The following is a 23,336-nucleotide window of genomic DNA, read 5'->3' as shown; positions in this document are numbered from 1 at the left end:
ATCAGAATTGAGGGATAACTTTTCAGGAAATATCTGTTTTAGGCTTACGATCAGGGTTAGGTGCTTCTACACCCTTGTTAATCAGCTATCATTTCACACTGTTTTTAGGAATAAATTATGGGTAGGTTTAGGTTTAGGGGTAGGGATTGGGTTGTCTATATTTTTGGACAGTTATGTTGATCCAGGATCATGGCAAAATCCCGGCGACCGTTAGACGCCATACTGAATTTAATGCTAATGTAAGCGAGGCTGTGAGGAATGCACTTAAATCTTTACAGTGGCATACACTGTCTAAAGATCCTAGATCACATAATTTTCACAACTTTCGCAACGGTTTATGGAGGAATTAAACCATTACATTTCCCACCCGAAAAGATGTTTCGTGATCTGAATAGCTCGGTATGTTGTTAAACAAGGTCCGTATATTTGGACACAGGCACAATTTTTATTATTTTAGCTGCTGACCAATACATATTCAGTTAAAGTGCACATTCTGAGCTTTACTTTGAGGGTATTCTCATCAAAGTTGTAGAAAAGGTTAAGGAATTACAGCTCTTTAATATGTACCCCCTTTTTCAAGGGACCATAAGTAATTGGGCAGTTGACTCAAAAGCTGTTTCATGCATGGGCTATTCTTTCGTTATTTCGACATCAATTAAGCAGCTAAAAGTTCTGGAGTTGATTCTAAGTGTGCCATTTGCATTTGGAAGCTGTTGCTGTGAACCCACATCGTGTCGTCAAAGGATCGCTCCATACAAGTGAAACAAAACAAATCCATCAGAGAGATAGCAGGAACATTAGGAGTGGCCAAATCAACAGTTTGGTACATTCTGAGAAAAAAAGAATGCAGAAGAGAAGACTTCACGAGAGCAAATACAGAGGGTTCACCACAAACAAGATACAAACAAGGCCAGATTAGATTTTGCCAAAAAAACATCTAAAAAAGCCAGACCACTTCTGGAAAAGCATTCTTTGGATGGCTGAAATTCAGATCAACCTGTACCAGAATGACGGGAAGAAAAAAGTATGGAGAAGGCTCGGAACAGCTCATGATTCAAAGCATACAACATCATCTGTGAAACATGGTAGAGCAGTGTGATGGCATGAGCGAAAAAAGTATGGAGAAGGATCGTAACAGCTCATGATTCAAAGCATACAACATCATCTGTGAAACATGGTAGAGCAGTGTGATGGCATGAGCATGCATGGCTTCCAGTGGCACTGGGTTACTGGTGTTTAGTGATGACGTGACGGAGGACAGAAGCAGCCGGAGGAATTCTGAAGTGTACAGGGATATAGTTTCAGTCCTATGAAGATTCAGTCAAATGCAGCGAAGTTGATTGGACGGCGCTGCATAGTACAAATGGACAATGACCCAAAACATACTGATAAAGCAACCCAGGAGTTTTTGAAGGTAAAAAAGTGGAATATTCTGCGATGGCCAAGTCAATTTCCTGATTTCAACCCGATTGAGCATGCATTTCACTTGCTGAAGACAAAACAAAGGCAGAAAGACCCACAAACAAATAACATCCGAAGTCAGCTGCAGTAAAGGCCTGGTCTGGTCTGCTATTGTCTTCTCAAGATGTTAACTGATGGACTGGAGTAGTGTGGATTACTTGTGGATTATTGTGTAGTTTTCATCAGCTGTTGGGACTTTCATTCGGACGGCACACATTCACTGCAGAGGATCCCTTGGTGAGCAAGTGATGTAATACTAAATTTCTCCAAATCTGGTCTGATGAAGAAACAAACTCAACTACATCTTAGATGGCCTGGTGTTGATTTCAGTCTTTCTGACTATTAACTATTAATGGTACAGTTACTTTTGCCACAGATACTGTATGTTATCAAAAATTACAAGGCAGATTTGCAGAAGTTCTACAAGAAAATGTAAATACAGCTATAATTGCTCTAATATTCTGATATTGCTATCACTGGGCTTTGACTGGGTAGAAGGTGTGGTATAGCTACCACAGTAGGTTGTTTTCCTTCCTCCACAGCTATAGTAGGAAACGTTTTGAGTAATCGAAATAACCTGTTCCTTTCTGCATTAGGAACACTTTTGATTAAGTACTCCCTTGTGTAATAAATTCACAAACAAATATCTGAATCCTCAATCTGCATGATGATAACGCAGTGGCATCATCACAGCACAGCATCACACTCCCCTTTGATGAAATTGATAGCGCTAATCACAATGACACAGGAAAGTGTTTTTATTCAGTTTTTCTTCATGTTGTCATATCCTGCCCACAACCGCTTCATGCTCAGACTAGAGAACTTTTCTATGCAACTCTGTCAGATGGAGATGTATGGCTTTGTGTCATGTAGAAGCTGTGATGAAAATTGGCAGATAAAGTAGTTGGAGATGGGTACTTTTCAATGACCAGCATAAAAATCTTGCCTTTTGCATCATACATTTTTCATTTCCTATGTGCACCTTTATCTTTAACCGGATAGATTTAAAATAAAATGTCTATTATTATAATTATTATCATTATTGTTATTATTATTATAAAACAGACAAGACGTTTTAATGGACAAATTGTATTTTTGAAAAGAATGTTGTATGCAGTAAAGTTTGTATTTTTTAAATTTTGCATTAAAGGATTAAGTGAACTAGATATCTGTAACGAGGAGTCAGTGGAGTTGGGATCCATGTGCAGCTTTATTAATACACAATCCGAGTCAGACAGGCAATGTTCAATCAGCAGCGTAAGAGACAACGTACGCAAAGCAAATGTGACCCTGGACCACAAAACCAGTCATAAGGGTCAATTTTCCAAAATTGAGATTTATACATCATCTCAAAGCTGAATAAATAAGCTTTCCTTTGATGTATAGGATAGGAGAATATTTGGCCGAGATACAACTATTTGAAAATCTGAAATAAGCTTTCCATTGATGTATGATTTGCTATGACAGGACAATATTTGGTCGAGATACTATTTGAAAATCTGGAATCTGAGGGTGCAAAAAAATCTAAATATTGAGAAAATCATCTTTAAAGTTGTTCAAATGAAGTTCTTAGCTATGCATATTACTAATCAAAAATTAAGTTTTAATATATTTACAGTAGGAAATTTACAAAATATCTTCATGGAACATGATCTTTACTTAATATCCTAATAATTTTTGGCATAAAAGAAAAATCTATAATTTTGACCCATACAATGTATTTTTGGCTATTGCTACAAATATACCCCAGTGACTTGAGACTGGTTTTGTAGTCCAGGGTCACAAATCATTAACAGAGTCCAGGAAAATGGTCGGGGCAGGCAGCAGACAGAGCACAGGGTAAATCCACCAGGCAGGCAGAGTCAAAAAGGCAGGCAGCAAACGATTAGCAAAGAAACAACAGTCCAGGTAGGCAACAGAGAATCAAACAGGGAAATAATGCTCAGAAATGTTAGCAGTAGCAAAACAAGACTTCGCGATGAAGGCTGGGAGAGAGCTGTTTAAATATTCCAGGAAATGGCTGACACCTGTGCAGGTTCAAATATGCAAAAGAAGTTGGAAAACTGAAGAATATGCAGGAGCTGGAGGATTTTTCTGAAGAACAGCAGGCCGTTTAACTGTTCAGAACAAACAAGGGACTCCTGAACAACCATCACAAAACAAAACAAAAAAAAAAACAGTCGTGGATCATCCAGGTAACCACACACAGTATTAAGAACCAAGGGTTCCCAAACTTTTGAAGGGGGTTATTTTAATAATTTCAGCTTTTTTTTTTGTCTCGTGGACTATATGTAAGCATCTTTTATGTAAAATATCTCACTCAGGACAGTACTAAATAAAAAATAACATGCATTTTGTACGATTCTCTTATTTTGTTAAAATTATTCACATTTTCACAGATTCTGCAAGGGGTTCCCAAACCTTCGCATGCCACTGTATATATTTTTTGCATGTTCAGTTTTCCCTCTGAATGGGTGCCAAAAAGCTGATAAATACATGACAATAATCTACAAGCCATCCACACGACTTCAGTCCATCAATTAACGATATGAGTCCACTATCCATAATCTTGCTTTCTCCAGTGAAAAAGTCATCTCGTCTGAATCAGGAAAGAAATATGTATAATATAGCCAGAAGCAGCGGTTTAAAGGTACAGTTGGTACAGTTACTTTTGCCACAGATACTGTGTTATCAAAAGTTACAAGGCAGATTTGCAGAAGCTCTAAAATGCTATAATTCCATAATGTCCCCTGCATGCTTTACACAACACAGAACTGAAAGGAACCATGTAAAAGCCAAGGACAGTAAAATATTTATTATATATTAAAAAGAGAAAACAGTTAAAGTATAAAGCTTGTGTAAAGCATGTTTATTATGATATTTGTGCTAATTGAAAGGTAGGTAGTGCTTTTTACATGAACATATGATGTATCATCAATTTCGATGATTATTATTTTGTTGTACAGCTAACCATAAGATGCCTTCTGAGATATAGCCTAATACATTCATCTAACAAGTCAGATTGCCAGTGAAATGCTCTCAGACAGCAAATGCAATGAGTTTGCTTCCTTCTTTATTGAGAAGATCAATAATATCAGGAAGGTGATTAGCACATCCCCAAGTTATGCAGAGGTCAGACAGATTCGACCGCAATATCAAAAAGAAGATACTATGTCTGCTTTTGAAGAAATTGATAGCAAAATTTTGGAAGAAATAGTACAGCACCTTAAATCGTCAACCTGCTATCTTGACACACTTCCCACATATTTTTTCAAAAGGGTGCTTAACTGTTTGGAAGCAGATCTCTTAGAAGTGGTGAACGCCTCACTTCTTTCTGGGACTTTTCCAAACTCCCTGAAAACTGCAATTGTTAAACCCCTTCTGAAAAAGAGAAATCTTGATTTGCCTATCAGAGCTATGCTGATGATACCCAGATTTACCTAGCCTTATCTCCAAATGACTACAGCCCCATTGACTCCCTCTGCCAATGCATTGATGAAATTAACAGTTGGATGTGCGAGAACTTTCTTCAGTTAAACAAGGAGAAAACTGAAGTCATTGCATTTGGAAACAAAGATGAAGTTCTCAAGGTGAATGCATACCTTGACTCTAGGGGTCTAACAACTAAAAATCAAAAATCTTGGTATGATTCGGGAGACAGACCTTAGTTTCAGTAGTCACGTTAAAGCAGTAACTAAATCAGCATACTATCATCTCAAAAACATTGCAAGAATTAGATGTTTTGTTTCCAGTCAAGACTTGGAGAAACTTGTTCATGCCTTTATCACTAGCAGGGTGGACTATTGTAATGGTCTCCTCACCGGCCTTCCCAAGAAGACCATTAGACAGCTGCAGCTCATCCAGAACGCTGCTGCCAGAATTCTGACTAGAACCAGAAAATCTGAGCATATTACACCAGTCCTCAGGTCCTTACACTGGCTTCCAGTTATATTTAGGATTGATTTTAAAGTACTTTTACTCGTTTATAACTCACTCAATGGCCTAGGACCTAAATACATTGCAGATATGCTCACTGAATATAAGCCTAACAGACCACTCAGATCATTAGGATCGAGTCAGTTAGAAAAACCAAGGGATCACTCAAAACAAGGGGAGTCCGCTTTTAGTTATTGTGCCGCCCGCAGTTGGAATCAGCTTCCAGAAGAGATCAGATGTGCTAAAACATTAGTCACATTTAAATGCAGACTCAAAACTCATCTGTTTAGCTGTGCATTTATTGAATGAGCACTGTGCAATGTCCGAACTGATTGCACTATATTTTATGTATAATCATTTTCTATTCTTAACTGTTTTAAGTTAATTTTAAACCTCTTAAATCAAATTTTAAATAATTTTCAAAGTTTTTAAATTCCTTGTTTTATTGTTGATTATTTTTTTTATTATTATTTTCTTTTCTTTTATGTAAAGCACTTTGAATTACCATTGTGTATGAAATGTGCTATATAAATAAACTTGCCTTGCCTTAACATCACACGCTGCCTAAAGAAATAATGTCTGCTGATTTTAATCCAACTCTGACTCAATTTAATAATATTGGCTATGGGAGTTGGAGAAGAATGATTTTAATACGTCATAATTTTAATTATCAGGGTGTAAACTCATGTCAGTGGCTGCCATGGTCTTTCTTCAAGCTTCACTCCCACATCTCTTTTACAGCTTTTCTCATACAGGAAAATAGACCAAAAATATGTATGACTTAAGCACTACACAATTTATTTTCTATTATTGCTGTATGGAATGAAGAGAATGTCCCTTCCAGTAATACCACCTACAACGACCAAATTTAAAATGCAACGTAATTCCTTCAAAATGACTTACAATAGTATACTAAGTCAAACTCACTTTTCATGTCTGCTGTGTATGTGTTTTATGTACACACACACAAACACACACACATATATATGTGTGTGTGTGTGTGTAAATGTCTCTTACAAAAAACTAATGGATGGTTGGGAAAATAAAAATTTGGCCAGTACCTCACATATGTGTCTTACATTGCAATTATTATTATTCTAATTTTATCATTTCATTATTCAAAATAGTAATAATAAAGAGTATGTTTAATGACTAACTTTTGCCTTGTACTATAAATAATGTGTTAAATATAGAGGTTTAAAAAAAAAAAAAAAAGTAAATAAATAGCTTATTTAATCACTTCAAGCTGTATCACTTTTTATGCATTATTAAAGTTATTTTAATACTGTGCTAAAAATAATTTAAAATACATTTTTACGGATAAAATTATCTCACCAAGGAGAGTTCAAACAAACATGTTTAATTTATTAATTCTATTAAAGTGTTACTAAACAGGCATATTAAAATTATGCTCTTCTCATTACTAAATGTACTAAATGTTACAATAATTTTTCAAGTGTTGTGACTGCATGCATGACCATTTAAACGTATTTTAAAATAAAATATATGCAAGAAAACAGTATTTATATAGTAGTTTATTGAACAAGCAGCACACTTACAAACAAGGTATGTAATTCCTTTGACACTGTATAAAATGACTTTAGATAAATGCAAAATACAAAAATGACTTTAGATAAATGCATCTAGTCTACAAAAAGCAAAAATAACAAATGCTCAGAATCGTTACGGACTCATTTACAAACACATTTTATGCACACCAGTAACCTTGGTCTTTGTTTCTATTGATAGAAATGAGAAAATAAACATATGAAAATAGCTCCTTGATGGCACTGGAATTGCATTAACAAAAGTTGTTTTTAAAATACAATTTTGATACCACAATCTCAAAAAGCACTTTTATTCTTATGCTGCACTGGTTAACAAAAGTTAACAACAACAACAAAAAAAAAGTGTTAGCAAATGCACAAGTCACAAAAAGTAACCCTAATTATTAATCTAATATTTTGCATGTTGATGCTAGTGTTTCCGTTTCAGCAGCTCTTCCAAAAGCATTGAGCTTATTTGTAACAAAGATATATTTCTCTCTAAAAAGAGTTTCATTCATTTACCAGTTCTGATTTCTGGATTTGTTAGTCATTGTGCCATCAAAATACAATCAATAAGTGCATTTCTCCTTGCGTGAATTTGATTCTCCATTAGCTTATTATAGACATATCTGGAAAAAGTAATTTTTGGGCTCCTCAATAATCAAAAGTAGCCGAGGTTAAGTGAACGATTGTTACAAAACAATTTCTTTAATTTGACTACTACTTGTGTACATATTTGTGCTTGGTTCACTAGTAGTGAATTAATACAGGTCAAAAAACAGCAGCCTGTTATGGCATTAAACAAGCATCAAGAATGAGTTTAAGGCCACACTGGGCATGTTTTAGTGTTAGCAAAGGCAGAAATGTCACATGGTGGTCAAACCTAACTATGTCATTAGGCAGACAGTTGTGCAAGAGGCATTTCCTTAATCACACTGTTGATCAGCTGACAAAGTGACGCTAGAACCTGACCTCACTGAACCTCATAATTCTTATCAATTTGTGGGCAAACTGCAAAATCAAAAGATCCTGATAAACTTTAAAGTACTTATTTATTCATGCCTTTTCATGATGTGTGACTCAAAAGTCGCATACATGTCCAAACATTCTCCAAAAATTGGATTTCTCAATAATGGGTGAATCTCACAAAAAAACAAATTACACACATTTCCTCTCAAATTCCCATTACTGTTGTGTGTCCACTTTACTTTTGAGTACTTTTAAATGTAGGTGAGAATTACTCTTTCTTTTGATTCTCACTACTGTAATACAATAATTGTGTACTTTAAAAACAAACCCTGATATGCAGCAGGTATAATAGAATGTGTAGACACTTTCCTATAATGTAAAAAAAAAAACAATGTTCAAATAATTATGTAATTTTAGATTTTAAAAGAACAGTTCACCCGAAAAAGTACTCACCCTCATGCCATCCAAGATGAAGATGAGTTTGTTTCATTATCAGAACAGATTTGGAAAAATTTAAAATAACATCACTTGCTCACCAATTCTCTGCAGTGAATGGGTGCCGTCAGAATGAGAGTCCAAACAGCTGATAAAAAAACATCACAATAAACGTGTGGATTACTTGTGGATTATTGTGATGTTTTTATCAGCTGTTTGGGCTCTCATTCTGATGGCACCCATTCACTGTAGAGGATCCATTAGAGACGTAATACCAAATTTCTCAAAATCTGTTCTCATGAAGAAACAAACTTATCTACATCTTAGATATCTACACCCTATGGAAGCCCGTTTCCGCCACTGAATACTGCAAGACAAAGTCGCAATTCTGAGAAATAAAGTCAGAACTGTGAGATAGATATAAGCTCACAATTCTGACTTTTTTTCGCAGAATGGCGAGTTTATATCTCACAATTGCGTGTTATAAAGTCAGAATTGTGAGATATAAACTCTCGCCATTCTGCGAAAGAATCAGTCCGCAATTTTGAGATATAAACTCGCAACTGCGAGAAAAAAAAGTTCTGACTTTATAACTCGCAATTGTGAGTTTATATCTCACAATTCTGTGAAAAAAGTCAAATTGAAAAAAAATCAAAAGAATTGCGAGAAAAAAAGTCAGAATTGCGATTTTTCTCTCAATTGTGACTATATCTCGCAATTCTGACTTTATGACTCGCAATTGTGTTTATATCATGCAATTCTGAGGAAAAAAAGTCAGAATTGTGAGTTTATATCTCGCAATTCTGACTTCATATCTCACAATTCTGACTTTATAACTCGCAATTGCGAGTTTATATCTCACAATTCTGTGAAAAAAGTCAAATTGAAAAAAAAAAAAATCTAAAGAATTGTGAGATAAAAATTTTCGCAGAATGGCGAGTTTATATCTCACAATTGCGTGTTATAAAGTCAGAATTGTGAGATATAAACTCTCGCCATTCTGCGAAAGAAGCAGTCCGCAATTTTGAGATATAAACTCGCAACTGCGAGAAAAAAAAGTTCTGACTTTATAACTCGCAATTGTGAGTTTATATCTCAAGATTCTGTGAAAAAAGTCAAATTGAAAAAAAATCAAAAGAATTGTGAGAAAAAAAGTCAGATTTGCGATTTTTATCTCAATTGTGACTATATCTCGCAATTCTGACTTCATGACTCGCAATTGTGAGTTTATATCATGCAATTCTGATCGCAATAACCTTTTTTTTTTTTTTTTCAGTGGCAGAAACGTGCTTCCATAACACCCTCATCTTAGAGGGTGAGGAAATTTTACTCAAATTTACATTACAACAGAATTTCGTTTTGGGGGTGAAATGTGAGCTGCATATGTTTTTCTCGAGATTCACACAACTAGGTGTAAATGTGATTTGAAAAGATCACGCATAACAGTACGACTCCGGTATTTGCGAGAAATGTTTGAAATGCTGATTCAAAAGTGAACAAAATATTTACTGCCAGTAACTGCTTTTCTAAGTGCAATGTTTCAATGACACCAAAAGTTGCTACAACAATAACATTTATTTTGCTTGACCTCAAACAGGGTTACTTAAGAAAAAAAAAAAAACTGATTCTGACAATACTGGAAGACGTCTGTGTGCAATACTCAAAGAAATAATGATTTTTGCAGAACATACTGTGTTATCATTACCCCTGAAATGAAGAAATAAACGTCCCAAACTGATAACGTCCTCTCATCTTCTAATTCAACGGAGAAAAAAAGTGCTTCAAATAATCAAGCATTAACATGTCGCAAAAATGTCCTTTCAAATCATGTAAATACTCTGATTCTCAGCAATGGCATATAATCAGCACTGCTGTTTCTGCAAAAGCAAAACGCCACAGTTTTCTGAGTTTAGGCCTGTTTTAAGCCTAAGCTCTCAAATGCTTTGACTGAAGCACCTCTGGTTATGCTAAGACAGTCTTGTGGAGTAATACTGTGTGTTAGTGGCTCAAATAAGATCTACCATCCACCGTTAAGGACTTTTTCTACCCTTTCCAACCTGACGATGCATTCAACTGGACATATCCTTCCTCTGAGCATGAAGCATCTCGGTCACGCTCACTATGTCTTCTTCCGGCACCTGAGACAAAAAAAAGATGTAGGTTTAGATGACACAAAAACACAAGGATGATTACGTCCCATCCAAATATGCAATATTTTTCAGGGATGTCACATGCTGTCAGCTGAACAACACACACTGGTATGAAGAGTTTTGTAGGATGTGCGTAAACAGAGATGCATCATCTCATACTCGCATGGATCAGCTCAGACCGATAACGGTTCATGTATTCATGCAGAGACGGATGCATGCATGGATGTGCAGAGGTATTTATGGAGAGACACAAAGATGCATGCATGGAGCTACTACATATTTACATAGTTTCTCATGAAAAAACCCTTCCAAAACAGTATTTCTAAAAAGTATTTTAACATTTAAAATGTCGACACAAATGTCTTAAACACAATTTTGGCAGCATGACCCTTAGAAAATATATAAATAATACAAATGAATAATATTATGAATAATTAATATAAAAATGTTATTATAATTATTATTAGTAGTATTAATATTATAACAAAAACAAACAAAATAAATACATTTACATAAAACAACACAAATTAATAATAAGTCAACAAAATGTAATAATAATAATAATATTTCTTATTATTATTATACACATTAAATATTTCTAAACAATTTAAATAATAATAATAAAAATATTTTGTAAGTATAAGTATTTGTGACACAACAGACAAAGAGTAGGGGTAGACAAAAGCTAGATAAACAGAAACCGATGAAGGTTATGAGAAAGTAGCACAAGTTGGAATCCCAACAGGTATGAAGCATTCTTCGTGCTTCCTCTTTTACAGTAAGGTCATGTGAAGGCACGATTCTGGAGGTGGGGACTTCACTGGCTTCCACTGAAGGATTACATCATTGCCATGCCCTATATATAGCAATTCTGCACATGGTTTATTCAAGTTTGTGTGGAAAAACGTCCTAAAAACACTGAAGACTGAATCACGTCTCTCTGATTTCGAATGAATCATGAAGGATGCTTCTTTTCTTGGGCCATCTTGTGTCAGAAAACAAACAAACAAACAAACCATGCTACTTGTAAGGCAGGGGTTCCAAAACTTGCATGCCAGCCGAAAAAATATGCTGATATTTTAATAATTTGAACATTTCCAGCTTTACGGATCTCTGATGTCGGTTAACGGTCACATGACCTACAAATAAGCAGATACAATATCTAATATTTAATCTAATAAGCGTTTAATTTTGTTTGCTTTTATTTTAAAATTAGGTATTGCCAGTGCAGGGTAGTAACTGATTACATGTAACCCAGATTTCACAATCAAATTCCAAAAATTAAGTACTTGTAATTAGATTACATTACTTTTAAAAATGCTTATAATTAATTTACAGTTACTTTTTAATGGATTACATGATTACATATTATGCAAACATTATTTTGACCTAAAATGTTTTCTTTTAAGTTAATATTGAAATAATTTAACACATTCGTGTATATTCAACTTCTCTAATGTCAGTTAGTCTCGCGTAGCCAGACCTTCAGACTGACGGCTGAAGGTCTGGAATCCATGGCAGCTTTCATTGGCCAAGGCCCGCCCATGAGGCCGTTTGACCGACATGTCAAACAACCAATCACAGTTCGTTTCATTCGTCGTCACGTTTCGGGGCGTGGAAATGTCGCCACAATAACAGACCGGTGTCTAAAACTCTCGGACGTATTTTAAATATCTATGCCGCGAACTTTAAATATTTTTTAAATATAATCCAGCGTTTAGTTGATCCTGATAAGCGCTCGTCGTAACAGTTGTAAACACGACGGCTTTCTTCTTTCGTGAGGGGGTTTGGCGTCACGGCATCTTTGTTTCCAGGTGGAACGTTAAAGAACGCGACCACGCACGTCTACCGGAAATCCTGTCTAATTCAACCAATCCGACGACGACTTCGAAACTCCTGAAGTGTTTCCACTTTTGTGTGCCATATGCATCAGACGTTTAGCCAACGGTCCGTGGGCGTGACGTCTGAGGCTGAGACTAAATGTCAGTTAATAATCACAATGACATGCAGGTAAACAAAAAATATTTCTATTTTTTATTTTGCTTTTATTTAAAAGTTTTTTTTTTATGTTAACACGTTTATGATTTATGATTGATATGATGATTCGCTTTTCATCAACTACCCCCTGCAGTTTTTTAAAGGGGTCATATGGTCTTTACATTTATTTTGAAAGATGAAGCTCGTGATTATGGTAAGGCGCGTTGCATTTCCAACGAGTGCTTGCGGTGTTCGGCCAATCACAATGCACTGGGTCAGCTGGCCAATCAGAGCAGACTGCGCTTGTCGGAAGGAGGGACTTTGTAGAAAACGAAACGTTTGAGAGAGGCGGGGCATAGAGGACCTACAATAATGTACAGTATTTGAAAAATAATGTGTTTTTTGAACATTAAAGCATGTCAACATATTCTGTTACACCAAATACACCAAATAATGATCTTTAAAAAAGCATCATATGACCCCTTTAACAAATCCCAGACTGACCTTTAATGAAATTCAGAATACATTTTAGGATATAAATTAGGATAAAATACATTTTATTTCTCTTTCTATTTTTATATCAACATGGTACAAAACATTCCTATTCAAAACTATGTGGTAAATACGTTTGGTCAAAAGTAATCCGAATACATTATCTAAAATGTGTAAACTGATAGATTAGTTTACCAGCTACAATTTTTACATCAATAATGGACTACAATTTGTAAGTAATCTACCCAGCACTGTGTATACATAAGCCTATATAGGGCTGCACGACTTGGCCAAAAAATATTGCGCTTATTTTGTCATATGTTGTGATTGCGATTTGAACTGCGATATACTACTAATCTACAAAAATATTTGACTTTCCATGCACAATGTTGTGATTCACCAATCAGAAGCAAGTATTCCAGAGAGACTTGTAAGACAGCACATTTGAATATTAAATGATAACGATGATCTAATGAGGAGTAAGAACAACTTAACTTACTCAATAGGGAACCAAACAGTTTCTGCTAAAATACTTGACGGTTTCCAGGAAAAAAGGAAAGGAATAGGAAGCAAGGACAACCAGATGATCTGATTTCACATGACATCATGGAAATAAACAGAGGCGGCGGTGTTGCGAAAATCGTCCAATCAGATCATATTCTGGAATTTTTCTGTTTCCTGGTTACTAGGCAACCATTTGCCCATCTATCCTCCTGTTGCTCAGTGTCACACAAATATCAAAAATGATTCAAAATGTACTAAATATAAATGCGGTAGACTAGACACATAACCTCTACAGACTAAATGTCAGCAGATCATTATCGCAAAATAAACGCACACAGGGTGATCAGGGACTTTTATTACCTTGAACCTGTGCACTCATTGCATTTGATGTGGTTTTTGCAGTACATTATTAATGCCCCGTCAACTACTAGACAGAGCTAAAAAGGGGGCAAAATAAAAAAAAAAAGAGTGAGATAACGGCAAATAAGTGGGAGAGATGTGACTTTCCGATTTAATCTGATGTGTTTGTTCACTCATCTATCACTCAGCTGAACAGATTTCACTGTTGTATGGACTAATGATTGGATAAGACAGAAAAACATTAAAGGAGCTATTCATATATACAATACATATGCATCCTAACTGCAACAGAAGCTGAGCACTAATTCCAAGTATGGGTCACCATACTTGGCCACATGTCATGACACTCATGTCACGTCACATAGTCAGCAGCTATGTGACAAACCAAAAAAATGCTCCAAAATGTACATGGGAGACTCAAGTAGGCCAGGAATTCCCTAACTTTTTTTGTCAGCTGAACCTCTCTGAAGTAAAATATTTACTTGATGTCTCCCTTGAATCTCAAGTTATTATTTCAATAATTTAACAACACATTTGCATGTTCATGGTTCTCTAATGTTGGTTAACGGTCACATGGTAAGCATGTAAACAAATAAAACATTAAATCTTTTTTAGTAAGCGTTTTGTTATTTTCTTCGTGACTCTAAAAATAATAAAAGTGCATAAATCACACACAAATATTGGTTATTCAATCATTTTATTTAAATTAAATGACCTTTTATTTAATATAAAAAAATATTTTAATTATTAAAATTAAATTATTAGAATAAGGACCAAATTACATTAAAATAATATGAATAATACATTAAATATAAGATAATATGAACATTTAAATACATAAAGCACTGAGTAACATTTATTAATTAGGGTTAAGTTTAGGGTTTGGTTTATATTTGTAATTGTGCATAATTTACTGTTATTAACATGTAAGTACATGTAATCCTGTAACCTTAAAAGATCACATTTTTTATTGATACCTTGTAATGCTGAACGAATTGTAAGTATATTTATAATCTTTTTTTTTTTTATTCCTTTTTTTTCCTTTCACTGAGCTCGCTGCAATACATTCTGGCATGGCTAAATGATACATGCTGCATTCAAATGACCAAAAGAAGGTATCTGATGGTGAATGAAGCTCACCGAAACCGAGAGGCTGCCCTCCTATTCTCACCATCCTCCAGAGCTCACCAGAGGAGCTGGTGAACAGAAGATCAGCGGGGAATCTGACACACACACACACACACACACACACATATTTCATATTTAAATCTGCAATTTGCAAAGCTTTGATATGATGACCTGTCCACTACTATGTGAGGGTCTTACTGTCTCTGTGCTTCTGTGTCCATCACCAAAGAGACGTATCCATCAATCAGAGAAAAGGAGAAGAACTTGATACATTCCATGTCCTGATCAACACTGGCGCCCTCTTTAGGACTGCAGGAGAAAACAAACACAATTGTTACAACTGAACATGCATAGGGAAATAACTGCACACCCAAAAAATATTTTAATTGCAATTTATAAGAGACGCTCTTAATTAGAATTAACAGTTTTACCTCTTATTTCTTCCTACTGAGTAAACAAGTTGTATAAAAAAAGCGACATAGTTCACCCCATTTTTCCCCTACAGTGTAGTGTGTGATAAACTGTGATCTGGTTCAAGATGCCTCTTAGTGGCAGTGAAATATTAAAACAGTATTGTTCAGCTAAGGGTGTTGCTGAAGAGGAAAAACAAAAGTCAAAACAAAACTGAGATGCAGACAGCATCACTGCACGAGTTTGCAGCAGCATCTTTCATACCTGTTAGAGTAAAACAGAACGTCTATGAGGGTGGTGGCGATCGTTGGCAGTGTGTCCGGATCCAAGCTCATTACACAAAATTGATTCTCCGGAATCAGCACCGGATGAACTGTTGCATGTGGACCTGAACACACACACACACACACGCACACACAATAACGCTTTAAAATGGGAAAAACAATACTATTACTTGGACTACTACTACTTGTATCGTGCATGAGCTGGTATTGAATTTAATAATGTGTCGATGCAAAACACTGGAAAAATAATCAATTATAACACACTACAACGTGTTAATACAATCAGATAGCCTAGTAGTGTATTCATAGTATAATGGACAATCCTAAAAAAAAAAATTATTTCATTATTTAGCATATTATGGCCTTTTCAAAAAGCCATTACATTAGTTGTGGGTCAGTAATTTTTTTTTTTTTAAAGAATTAACACTTATTCAGCAAGGATACATTAAACTGATCAAAAGTGACATCTTATATTGTTGCAAAAAAATTCTGTTTCAAATAAATGCTGTTCATCTATGAACCTTCTATTCATTAAAGAATCCTGGAAAAAAATATCATGGCTTTCAACACTGATAATAATAATAATAATAATAATAAGAAGAAAAGTTTCTTGAGCAGTAAATCATCATATTAGAATGATTTCTGAAGGATCATGTGACACTGAAGATTGAGTAAATGATGCTGAAAATTCAGATTTGATCACAGAAATAAATACATTTTAAAATATATTCAATTAGAAAATGGCTATTTGAAATTGCAATAATATAACACAACATTGCTCTTTTTACTGTATTTTTATTAAATATATGCAGCCTTGGAGAGACTTCATACCGACCCCAAACATTTTTTGGTAGTGTATAGGCCTATGCCTTTCTTACACTGCGGTCTCACCCTCTCTGCCGTTTCGCTGAAGGCCGTTGCAGGCGTCCTGACTGTGGACAGGCACTGACTCTCCTCCCTCCTCTCTGAAAATATTAAACTCCTCCAACAGAGTCTCCACCACCACCGACAGGTCCTTCTCTCGCACCTACAACACAAACATCCCATTTAGTATGTTAATAACATACAGTTTTATACAAATCACCTAACGGCACTCCCTGAGGTGGTCATGTTTGTTCTGTACTTTACTTTTATTTTGTTACTGCATTTTTTATTTTTGTTAGCAGCACTTGTTACCAAACAACACCACCACAAATGCAAATATATTAATCAAACAGTTATGAATGTTTTTTGTTGTTGTTGTAGCACCCCCTGTGGGTGACTATTTGGTGTGGATTCCTTGCACAAAATTCAAGAAATACTTTGCATTCAAGAAATATTATTCAATTAGTCAGTATTAGGCCACAGTTTCATTGCACACTTTAACTGGTTATTTAATCAGATATTTTTACAAACAAAACGTCATGCAAATTGGACAAGCAGCCTAGAAAGACAAAATAAATAAATAAATAAAAGTAAGTTTTTAAACAAGGATAAAATATAGATTCTGTCCCACACAGCTCTATAGGTATTAGCAAAACTGTAAATTAGCTTATTACAAAAGCATCACTGCCCTTGAAAATATAATGCACAAAGGCCAATCAACATTACACAACTTTCATTACACATCTACCAATTTATTAAAACAAAAGGGTCATGAAAATGTAAAACATTTACAACAGGCAGGTGTGTTTGATGTTAGCGCATGTTCATGCTGCTGTTTCCTTAATACTTTATTTATTAACACTGTTCTGTGTTTCTAGGTTCAGCCAAATGTCCGCCAGCTCCACATCTGTTTGTTGCTTTCTTTGCTTAGTTAAACAACACAAAACTAGTTTTAACAAAAAAAAATTAATAAAAATAACATAATATTAAGAAAAGAATACTGCTGCATTTATGTCATATCAGAATTACCATAAATATCAATTTCTCACAAAAAAAAAAGCTGTTCATGTTTTCAACAAACTCAAATTTTATGAAAGCTCCAACTTCTCCCGCTTGACTATCATTATTCAGGATCTAATTACATAAAATATTATGGTTATTCATTACAGTGTTATTTTAGTATCAATGATATACTATCAAACTTTTCAATTAGATTTTTTATATTTTCCGTTTTCAATTTTAGCTAAAGTTTAATAATTTTTGTGTTACATGATTTTGTCATTTTATTGTTTTTTGTATTATATTGCAGCTAACATTTATTTTAAGTCGTGGCATTTTTTCTTAGCTTTAGTTATCTATAGCAGCCCTAATTCACTGACACAATACTTCCAGCATTCAGGGTTGCAAGGTTTTCACAACAAAATACTCAAAACTAGCCCAAATCTAGCCCAATCGCATTTCGAGGGGGTCCCCCGGTAAAAATAACCTTCCAGGGGGTAAAATACACATTACTGGGGTCGCTTCAACCCGCGGCAACAGTGTTAAAGTAGCCCAATTCTGCGGGAAAACCACCAGCATTCGCCGCAGTTTACACACATCCAAGTATTTCTAGAAATGTTGCTGAAGAAATGCTTAAATTAGATATGTGTGTGTGTGTCAGTGATCACAGAAACACAGCAGACTCGCTTACCAGAATAAAGTCGGTTTGATAGGTGGAGAGCATGAAGACGGACACATGTTGCTCGGCCAATGGAGCGATAACAGATTTGGCGATCTTGGTGACACCCACGGCTTGTGAGCTGCTGGAGGCGTTGCCATTGGAGACGACATTGAGCGGGAGCCAAGTGGAGCCCTCCACCTGTAAGTGTTCAGACGACTGGAGCTCTGGAGGAAGAGAATGTGATAGAGGACATACAGGAGACTGTATCAATATAATGTACCAGTTTTAAAACTGTTTCCTGTGTTCATTTCCTTAACATTTTACAACATATTTGTAGAAAAAAACAAAAACATTTTTAGTAGAGAATGTCAACTGAGAAACTCATCCTGCACTGTTTGTTCTACAGACTTGAACTGCTTGTTGAGGAGAGGTGACCGTGAGCTATTGCTTTTCTAAGTGATCAAACTTGTGGTTTTCACCTGGTAGTTCATAATACCTTGCACTGAAAGAGGAGCTTCCATTCAGTTTGAGAGCGGTGGCGGCAACAGCGAGAATAAAGTTACGCCTTCTTTCTTTGCGTGAACATTTGGGCGGTGTTATGCAAATCTTCCCACATCGTGATGTAGACATCTGGGGGCGTGTTTAAACGAGGCGTTTGAGGAGGATGTAGACGAGTCTTAACTTTTATAAAGAATATCTCTTTGGGTTTGAGACTTTAGTCTGTGCAACTTTAGGGATCTTATCTATTCACGAACAGCTTGGAACACTACAAAGAGAAAGGAAAACTTGAAATCGCATCATATGACCCCTTTAAAGCTGTCCGAATGAAGTTCTTAGCAATGCACATTACTAATCAAAAATAATGGTTTTAATATATTTATAGTAGGAAATTTACCAAATATCTTCATGGAACATGATCTTTACTTATTATCCTAATGATTTTTGGCATAAAAGAAAAATCGATAATTTTGACCCATACAATGTATTTTTAGCTATTGCTACAAATATACCCCAGCGACTTAAGACTGGTTTTGTGGTCCAGGGTCACATTTATAGTGTTTCCAAAAAAAGTCTATTTTAAATAAATGATGTTCTTTCAAACTTTCTAATTACCAAAGGGATCCTGAAAAGGATCAGTTTCCACAAAAATATTAAGCAGCACAACAGTTTTCAACACTGACAATAATAAATATTTTTTAAAAGCAGCAAATTAGAATGTTAGAATGATTTCTGAACGATCATGTGACACTGAAGAGTAATGATGCTGAAAATTCAGCTTTGACATAACAGGAATAAATTACATTTTAAAATATATTCAAATAGAAAACAGTTGTTTGAAATTGTAACAATATTTCACAATATTTTTGATCAACTAAATGCAGTCAAGACACTTTTTTCAAAAACTGACCCCAAACTTTTGAACTGTTTTGCACAAGCAAAGAGCTGTCATTTTCTTCACCTAATGCAAAAATATACACTATGCAACAAAACACCTATTAGACTTATATATACTTTATATACACTTAACCACAGAGCAAAACAGCAAGTTGTCTTTAAAAGCTGATTCTGTTAACACTAACAAATCCGGAGTCTATAATTATTCACAGAATTACAGCAGGAAGTTGCAAATGTTTTTGTAGGCGGGCTTGTCACTTTGAGAGTATAAGAGTTTAGAAGTTAACAGGGTCATTCTATAACCCATTAACACCTTGCGAAGATGAACACGGCAAATGAAACTAGCATTGAAAAAACTCAAATCATACATTTTGAGACAAAATGAGACAAAACATCTTGTTGTTTTCATATCAGAACACCTGCAAACGTACACTGTATCCAAAATGTTGTTTCTATATAGCTGTTTTGACCTTCCTGTGGATTATGAGAAGAGGAAAGCGGTTTTTGCTCTAGAGTCGCAGGGGTTTGACAGCATAGAGGAAACAGCTGTTTGGGTCAGAGGCAGAGGACAGGGCTACAGAGAGCCTCTACAATAACAGTCGTGAACTCAATGTACCGTCCCACCTGTCCTCTGATCAATGCTCTGCAGTCAATACACCTCGCTTGACATTTCCCACTGTAATGATTTTGTGGATTAGTCTTTTTAAGGCTCAACAACAAGGATTTTTTTTCCCTGCTGGTCTGTTCGGGCAAGTAGTTCAGATTTGTATTTGCCCTGCCAATAATTTTACAAAAAAAAATGATAAAAATTAAAATATGAGTCAGTATGAAAAGTTTCAATTTTCTAAAGTTTGGGTTCAGTAAGATTTTCTTTTGAAATAAATAAATACTTTGTATGTGTCCTTGATGAATAAATTGATCAAAAGTGACAGTAAGGACATGCATAAAAATTACAAAATATTTCACAAAATTATTAAAGGGGTCATATGATGCGATTTCAATTTTTCCTTTCTCTTTGGAGTGTTACAAGCTCTTGGTGCATAAAGAAGATCTGTAAAGTTGCAAAGACTAAAGTCTCAAATCCAAAGAGATATTCTTTATAAAAGTTAAGACTTGTCCATGCCTTCCTAAAACGCCTCCTAACATTTTTATACAGAGCTGAAATAAATATATTTATAATTTGTATTAAATGTTTTCTATAAATAATAAAATGATCAATAATTTGGTTTTAAAGAATTTAGGCTTACTTAAGACAAAAACTGTTTTATTAACATATAAAATATGAAAAAAAAGTTTTATTGCTTGAAATACATACAGAATTTTGAAAAACAACTTTTCAAAGTCTTGTTCAAACATGTCACAAATTTCCATATTTTTCACATTTCAGTGCGGTTTCAAGTAATAAATCGTTCAAATAAAGAGTAATTTACATTGTTGGTATTACATTTAACCAATCAAGCAAATATGCAATAAGAATGTTAGCCCAGGTTTGGGGAATGTACAATGTGAAACGCCAGATTATAAATCTCCAGGAACAATTGTATATGGTGACAACATAACTATAAATAAAATGATAGACTTCCCAGTATATTCCATGACAATGTGTGTCATTATCAACTGAACACAAGAGCCTCAGGACAGCAGCAGTTCATGTGTGTGTGAGTGTGTATTTTACCTTTAAATCCCTCCTCATCGAGCACAACCGTGTAATTTTCCGGAGTCTCTGTGAGACTGAAAAATTTGCATCTGTGAGAGAAAGAGAAAAGGCACAGGAGAGAGGGAAAATAAACAGACGGAGAGAGAAAGAAACAAAACCAAACAGACACATCAGACGTTGCATAATGAACAAAAACAATGGCAGATTGTTGTAAAGAGTGTTCCAGCAGGGAAGCATGAGATGGAGAGAGAAACCACATCAAACCCCTCTGCAGAAAAAGTGAATGTCATTTTCTCTTTCACTTAAACTTGGAGCCAACATCTGAAATCCATTCATATGGTTCTGCGTTCCGACTTGGTGCGATTGATAAATTTGAGGTGCTCGATGTGCATGTTAAAAAGGGAAAAGTATGTGTGAATTGGTTTCTTCGCAACAGGGTTTGACCCAAATTCTTTAGGAGCCGGTCCAGGAACCCAGAACAACATGCTCCACTTCATTCAGTCTGATCTATTGTCTAAGAGACACAGAGCTGAGAAGCAGCAGCAAATGAGAATCATGGGAAAAGAACTGTTGAGCAGCTGATTTGTGCAAATGAAGTCCAGACTGGTTTACTTTATTTCATCTACCAGCATCAAAACGACTAAAACAAAGATGAGTAATATTGATTAGTTATGTATCATGGATCATGTAGTCTAATTACATTAATTTAGAGGTTAATAATAGAAATACGCTACTGTTAAAAAGATTGGGGTTGGTGAGATTTTTTTTGTTTTTGAATGAAGTCTCTTCTGCTCACCGAGGCTGCATTTATTTGATCAAAAAATACAGTAAAATTGTGAAATATTATTATAATTTAAAATAAAATTGTTTAAATATATTGTAAAAATGTAAATTACTTCTGTGATGCAAAGCTGAATTTTCAGCATCATTACTCCAGTCTTCAGTGTCACAATAATGTTTTTTGAACCTTAAACCGCATAAACACATTGCATTACACCAAATACACAAATGCACAACAGTTTTCAACTCAACTGTGATAATAATTAGTGTTAATAATGTTACTTCAGCATATGATCAGCCAAAAATTCTGCTTCAAATTAGGTTTAAATATATTGTAAAAATGTAAATTACTTCTGTGATGCAAAGCTGAATTTTCAGCATCATTACTCCAGTCTTCAGTGTCACATGATCCTTCAGAATTCATTCTAATATGCCGATTTGCTGCTCAAGAAACGTTTCTTATAATTATCAGTGTTGAAAACAGTTGTGCTGCTTCAATTTTTTCTAAAATGAATTCATTGATGATTAGAAAAGTTTAAAAGAATGGCATTTATTTGAAATAGAAATATTTTGTAACATTATAAATGTTTTTACTGTCATTTTTGATCAGTTTAATGCATCCTTGCTGAATAAAAGTATTCTTTACATAAATAAATCTTACTGACCCCAAATTTGGAATAGTAGTGTATATTTGCAAATACATAAACACTCAAGAACGTAGTAATGCAACAGGTGAATGATTTTTACTTGGTAAACAAAAAACATCCAATAGTTAGGCTAATGATAATTATTATTATTACTGCCAAATGTTATATTACTGCTATCATGTTTTCCAAAAGAGTTATGACTTTTTTTACTCTAGGAAAACTAAAGGAGAAATTGATATGTTTGCGCATCAATTTAAAGAACAATGAGGAAGAAGGAAAGTTGTTTGCTAGACAGTCTTTCGATTGTGTGGAAAAATTCATGTTTTTGGAACTTAAATGTAAAACAGTTTTTGAGTTCAACTTCTTATTAGGGCTGTCAAATCGATTAATCGCAATTAAAATCACATCCAACATAAAAGCTTGTCTATAATATAAATGTGTGTGTACATATAAATACACAAATACAGACAAACATGTAAATATTTAAAAATAATTATATATATATATATATATATATATATATATTTATTTTTTCAAATAATTAATTATATTTAGATATGTTTATATTATTATATATTATATTTATATTTTTACTAATTTAGAGACTGTCTGAACTTTCAATTAGTCAAGTCAAGTCACCTTTATTTATATAGAGCTTTTAACAATACAGATTGTGTCA

The 23,336-nt window shown here is 34.7% G+C and overlaps 2 protein-coding genes across 2 annotated transcripts in view; both read right to left on the bottom strand.

Annotated features, from left to right (window-relative positions):
- Positions 1–10,715, bottom strand: part of LOC107726722 (RING finger and transmembrane domain-containing protein 2-like) — a 36,861-nt gene extending 26,146 nt beyond the window's left edge. Inside the window, exons 1-3 of the mRNA XM_016536414.1 lie at positions 10,658–10,715; positions 10,406–10,486; positions 2,039–2,048 (exon numbers count right to left, since the gene is read on the bottom strand). Coding sequence (XP_016391900.1) covers positions 2,039–2,048; positions 10,406–10,486; positions 10,658–10,715 — 149 coding nt within the window. The remainder of the gene's footprint in view (positions 1–2,038; positions 2,049–10,405; positions 10,487–10,657) is intronic.
- Positions 10,716–14,705: 3,990 nt separating this feature from the next.
- The window catches only part of LOC107726730 (GATS-like protein 3), a 17,465-nt gene continuing 8,834 nt past the window's right edge, over positions 14,706–23,336 (bottom strand). Inside the window, exons 2-7 of the mRNA XM_016536420.1 lie at positions 21,249–21,319; positions 18,209–18,402; positions 16,546–16,681; positions 15,635–15,758; positions 15,158–15,268; positions 14,706–15,054 (exon numbers count right to left, since the gene is read on the bottom strand). Of these exons, the coding sequence (XP_016391906.1) occupies positions 14,799–15,054; positions 15,158–15,268; positions 15,635–15,758; positions 16,546–16,681; positions 18,209–18,402; positions 21,249–21,319 (892 nt within the window). The 3' untranslated portion in view covers positions 14,706–14,798. The remainder of the gene's footprint in view (positions 15,055–15,157; positions 15,269–15,634; positions 15,759–16,545; positions 16,682–18,208; positions 18,403–21,248; positions 21,320–23,336) is intronic.

This window comes from Sinocyclocheilus rhinocerous, unplaced genomic scaffold (assembly GCF_001515625.1).
Source record: "Sinocyclocheilus rhinocerous isolate Xijiao unplaced genomic scaffold, SAMN03320098_v1.1 scaffold1658, whole genome shotgun sequence".
Lineage (NCBI taxonomy): Eukaryota > Metazoa > Chordata > Actinopteri > Cypriniformes > Cyprinidae > Sinocyclocheilus > Sinocyclocheilus rhinocerous.
Note: the sequence above shows the minus strand (reverse complement) of the source record. Positions and strands in the feature narration are given on the sequence as shown.